Source organism: Cucurbita moschata, unplaced genomic scaffold (genome assembly GCF_002738365.1).
Source record: "Cucurbita moschata cultivar Rifu unplaced genomic scaffold, Cmos_1.0 Cmo_Scf00017, whole genome shotgun sequence".
NCBI lineage: Eukaryota > Viridiplantae > Streptophyta > Magnoliopsida > Cucurbitales > Cucurbitaceae > Cucurbita > Cucurbita moschata.
The window spans coordinates 538,227-543,551 of NW_019268533.1; the positions used below are offsets into that span (position 1 = coordinate 538,227).

At 41.0% G+C, this 5,325-nt stretch overlaps 1 protein-coding gene across 1 annotated transcript; it reads left to right on the plus strand.

Moving 5' to 3' along the window:
* The first annotated feature begins 911 nt into the window (after positions 1 to 911).
* Positions 912 to 4,760, plus strand: LOC111455350 (inactive TPR repeat-containing thioredoxin TTL3-like). The gene is made up of 7 exons (XM_023096977.1): positions 912 to 2,368; positions 2,923 to 3,115; positions 3,195 to 3,376; positions 3,462 to 3,795; positions 3,886 to 4,090; positions 4,176 to 4,279; positions 4,367 to 4,760. Exons 1-7 carry the CDS (start codon positions 1,365 to 1,367, stop codon positions 4,541 to 4,543), a joined length of 2,199 nt encoding a protein of 732 aa, XP_022952745.1. The 5' UTR covers positions 912 to 1,364; the 3' UTR covers positions 4,544 to 4,760.
* Positions 4,761 to 5,325: the final 565 nt, after the last annotated feature.

Genomic DNA, 5,325 nt, shown 5'->3' on the forward strand with positions numbered 1-5,325 from the left:
TTAAAATTTCATAACCTAAACTTAAATTTAACGTATAAAATGAAATATTAAACCCCTTTTCTCAAAGGGTTTTCTTTTTTTTTTTTTTGTTAAAAAAAAATCTAATAATTATGGTAATGGTAAAAGTCAAATTTTTGAAGGTATATGAACCCTAATCTAAAGGATTAGAAGGGTATTCTGGTAATTGAGGAAGGGTCATTTTAGTAATAAAGAGGGGTGAAATTAAGCTGTAGTTGATTTGGGTAAATTACATGTAAGCATGATTTACACTCTAATCGAAAAGGACAGGCTCTGACGTCAGCCGCTAGGACCATGCCAGCTCAATTCCATCAATCCTATACCTTCCCACTTTATATTTTTCTTATTATTTTCTTAAAAAACTACAAATTATTTTCTAAAATTCACATACAATAATATATTACATAAATTATAATTTTTTTTGTCTCATAAATTTGTTAATTTTTTTTAAAAAAGTATAAATGCATTTGACATTTTAAAATTTTAATAATTTATTAAAAAATTTTATTCCATATATTATGTGTTTTTTAAGGTTTAAAAACATATCTAACTAAGGATTACAAAATTTTCATCCTAAAATACAATAATCCCATAAAATTCACAAGTTATATTGAACGTTAAAGAATCCAAAACTGAGCAAAAACGGTAAGATTGATGAGTTTTTGGCAGTAACATAACTAAATATTTACAATTTCCTTATGAATAAGATGGAAAACGAAGGCATTAACACTCATTTTGGTTGTATTCCCTTATGGGCTCAAATGTCGTCAACCATTTTGTTGAACAAGATTCATTTTTTCCCATTAAATAATTGGGAATTGATGGAACCCATGTACCAAAAATCGATATTGGATGAAAAAAAAGAACAATAATTCAAAATTATACTCGAATCACAGTCTTGAAAATAGAGTAGAGTGAGAAAACAGAATGTAATCCTCTGGCGGACAGAGAAACTATAATTATATATATATATAATGGTTGAAAATGGCGATTCTCGAGTAAACGGGTAGCCGTAGCGACGAAGAGAGGGGTGAGAAGAGGGAAGAAACGGTGCTCGTGAAGGTGCAGCGTAAAGAGGGAAAGAGAATTGGAAGAAAAAAAAGGATCGAAATCTGAAAAAGAATGGGAAAGAAAGTTTAACAAATTGGTCCAACTATTTTCTCTTTGTAGATTCATTCCTTGCTTCCTTCTTTAATTTCACGGGATCCCCATTTTCTTCTTCTTATCTTCTTCTTCTTCCATGTCTTTCTCAGACCCCTTCTGTTCTTTACTGTTCTTCCAATAACAGGGATAGACCTGAAACCAGATTGTGTTGGGTTTTTGTTTTTGTTGTGATTTGTGAAGCAATGTCTCATACTGTGAAATCGATTCAAGAAATGGGTTCTGATTCTTTAGCGGAGAGGTTTCGTGATGAGTTTAGTTTGGAGGGTAATAAGCCTGATGTGAAAGACCACGATCTGAGCTCTCCGGTGTCGCCATTGATGATGAATCGGAGCTCGGTTACTGGTGATAATGGCTATGGGATTGGCGGACCCAACACTTCTAGTAGCAGTTCGAGCTCCTCCGGTTCGGTTACGGGGAAAACTAACAATACCCAAATCGGTAAAAGATCAGAGGGCAAACCGGATAATCATTCTGGGGAGTTTTCAGTGTCGTCGGAGATGAGTCCAAGTGGCTTCGATGGTCACCGATCCGCCGCGGCTGCTCGGAATTTGAGACCGGGTCATAGACGGTCGTTTTCGACCGGATCGCCGCTAATCTACTCGGGTAAAACGCTTACGAGTACGAGCAATGGAGTGAATAGCAGTGGGATCAACTCGGCCTCTTCGAATCCTATCAGTAATGTGTTTCCGAGCGGCAACATTTGCCCTTCCGGCAAGGTTTTGAAGGCGAACATTGCTGTTAGAACCCCTAATCGGTGCGATACGCTTGGCTCTGGCACGGGGAATTACGGCCATGGTAGTATTATTCGCGGCGGTAGCGGTGGCGGTGGCGGCGGAGGTAAATTGGGTAGTCTGGGAAATCTTGGTGAAGGTAATTTTGGGTCTGGGAATTTGCAATTTGGTAGTGAAAATTCGATGGCTAAAAGGGTAATGGCGAGCTCCGATCCAGAGGAGGTTAAAAGAGCTGCGAATGAGATGTATAGAAGAGGGAATTTTGTTGAAGCTTTGTCGTTGTATGATCGTGCAATTTCGTTGTTCCCGGAGAATGCAGCTTACCGGAGCAACCGAGCGGCGGCGTTGACGGCGCTTGGTCGGCTGGGGGAAGCGGTGAGGGAATGTGAGGAGGCTGTGAGGCTTGATCTCGGTTATGGGAGGGCGCACCAGAGGCTTGCTGCTCTTTATCTCCGGTAAGTGTTTATGATGCTTGGAAGACTATTTGAGATCCACATGCTTTCTTTCATTGGTATCAGTGCTGTTTGCTTCAATTCTTAGGAACACTAATAAATTCATAACTGGATTGCTACTCTCCGAGTGTCGCGAAGTGTAAAGATCCGGTTGTGTTCGTCGACCCTATAACTATAGGCGGGACTAGTTGTAGGATGATTGTCGAGTGACGTTTTTGCTTGATTAGGTGAATGCGAGTGAGGGATAAGCTTTCCCCATTCTCTAGGAGGGAAACTCGGGAAGAGTTCAGGTAGAAATAGATGGTTCAAACCCCTTTGGAAACTATTAGTCAAGCGTGCTATACTGAGGGACTCGACAAGGTAACCTTAACGATAATCGATAAACGGGAATGCGTTTAGCACTTGCTTTGATGCCATGTCTCCTTAGATCAGTGAATTCTAGTTCTTCAAATGGGTTCCTTAGAAGTCTTTTGTTTCACTAGCTGTAGTATGTCTATGCAGTCCTTCTCCTTAGTTTCCTTTAGCCCTCCGAGATGACCGACATTTTCTTTTTCCAGTTTCGGGCAGGTAGAAAAATCCCGGAGTCATCTCCTATGCTCAGGACAACCAGATCAGTCCGAGTTGCAGAGATTGAAGTCGCTCGAGAAGATCTTGAATCAGTGTGCTGATGCTCGAAAAGCCGGTGACTGGAAGAGTGCTTTAAAGGAAGCTGAAGCAGCAACAGCAGCTGGAGCAGATTTCTCCCCACAGGTACAAGTCATAGATATGTTAGTTTATGAGTAATTATGTAGTAAGACATACTGAAAATGTATTTGAATGCAATATAAAGCTTGTTGCATGTAAAGCCGAAGCCCTTTTAAAGCTCCATCAGCTAGAAGATGCAGACTCCTGCATATCAAATGTTCCCAAGTTGGAAACTCTGGCTTCGTGCTCACAAACCAAGTTCTTCGGTATGCTTGCTGAAGCGTACGTGTTCTATGTTCGTGCCATGGTCGAGATGGCATTGGGAAGGTAATATATTTTCGGGAAAATAAGTTCGGTTCGGTTTAATGGTTTTACTCTTTAGGTGAATGAGAGCTCATTGGTGTTCTTGCAGGTTTGATAATGCAGTTCTGGCAGCTGAGAGAGCTGCCAAGATTGACTTCAATAATCTTGAAGTTGCAAAGTTGTTGAGCAATGTGAAAATGGTGGCAAGAGCTCGATCTCGGGGTTTCGATCTTTTTAACTCTGGAAGATATACAGAAGCCTGTACAGCGTATGGAGAGGGTCTCAGGTACGATAGCTCGAATCATGTTCTTTATTGCAATCGAGCGGTTTGTTGGGCGAAGATTGGACTTTGGGAGCAATCTGTTGAGGACTGCAATCAAGCCCTCAAGATCCAACCGAACTACACGAAAGCCCTTCTTCGTAGAGCTGCTTCAAATGCAAAGGTGAAAAGCGTGCTCGGTTTCTGTTCTTTTCTCGTTATGGGAAACTGTTTCGTATGCTTATGTTTTCGTGTTGTCTTGTCGAATATTTAGCTTGAAAGATGGGAAGACGCAGTGAAAGATCTCGAGTTCTTGAGGAGAGAACTTCCTGGAGACAATGACGTTGCTGAATCACTACACCGAGCACAGGTTGCATTGAAGCGATCTCGTGGAGAGTTAGTCGATCATAGAACAGTAAGTGGCGAGGTAGAGGAAGTTTCAACTCTCCATAAACTGAAAGCTGCAATATCATCAACTGGTGAGTTCATGTCCATTCGAGTTATATTCGAGTTAAGCCTCGTCAATTACTCGATCCATTCTGAACAAAAAGCTTGAACTTTCAGGCGTTTCAGTGGTTCATTTCAAAGCTTCCAACGACATATGCGACGAAACATCCGCATTCATGAATATGCTATGCATACGCTACCCGTCTGTTAAGTTCATAAAGGTATTTGTCAACGTGATCGATCATCTTCTTTACCTCATTCGACGATTTAGAATCTCAGCTGATCGAAATGTGATGTTTTTGTGGAAGGTGGACGTGGAGGAGAGCGTGGCCGTGGCGAAGGCTGAAGGCATAAGAACGGTTCCAGCGTTCAAGATATACAAGAACGGAGAGAAGATGATCGAAATGATCCGTCCGAGCCACCATTTTCTGGAGGACTCAGTGAGAAGTTGCATACAAACAGTCCCAGCATCATGTCATGGTTAAAAAAGCTCTGGTAACTCTTTTCATACATAAAAAGTTAGTAATTTTACTTGTAACATAATCAACTACATAATTGTTTCCTAGAATTCTAGGCAGAGGAACCCTCAGAGACCGTAAGTGTTTCTTACTTCTTCCACCTTTGCGGTAATTTATTTCTTTCATTTGTAATATTCAACTTATATTCTTCCTTATTTGAATCCCATTTGTTTTCATGCTCTCATCTGCATATCTCAATTCAAAATTTAGTCCAAATGTAATTATTTTGTCTCCCTCCTGGTTTTATCTTGGGCATGATTCTTTTACCTTTTTACCTTTTCTTTCGTGTGATGACTGCTTTTCTAATCGTTGTGTGAGATCCCTTATTGGTTGGAGAGGAAAACGAAACATTCCTTATAAGGGTGTGGAAAACTCTCTTTGACGGATACGTTTTAAAAACTTTGAGGGGAAGTCCGAAAGGAAAAACCCAGAGAGGATAATATCTGTTAGTGGTGAGCTTGGGTTGTTACAAATGGTATCAGAGCTAGACACCGGGCGGTGTGGCAGCGAGGATGCTGAGAGCCACTAAAGGAGTGGATTGTGAGATCTCACATTGGTTGGAGAGGGTAACGAAGCATTCCCTACAAGGGTGTGGAAAACTCTCATTAGCAGACGAGTTTTAAAAACCTTGAGGGGAAGTCCGAAAGGGAAAGGGCAAACAAAAAGGGCAATATCCGCTAGCGGTAGGCTTGACCTGTTACAAATGGTATTAGAGCCAGACATTAGGCAGTGTGCCAGCAAGGACGTTG

Excerpts from the sequence above, each read along its gene's own strand:
- LOC111455350 (XM_023096977.1), top strand. The coding sequence starts at position 1,365 with ATGTCTCATACTGTGAAATCGATTCAAGAAATGGGTTCTGATTCTTTA. Across the intron at positions 3,116-3,194 it reads GAGCAGATTTCTCCCCACAG|CTTGTTGCATGTAAAGCCGA; the intron begins GTACAAGTCATA and ends TGCAATATAAAG. Across the intron at positions 3,796-3,885 it reads GAGCTGCTTCAAATGCAAAG|CTTGAAAGATGGGAAGACGC; the intron begins GTGAAAAGCGTG and ends TCGAATATTTAG.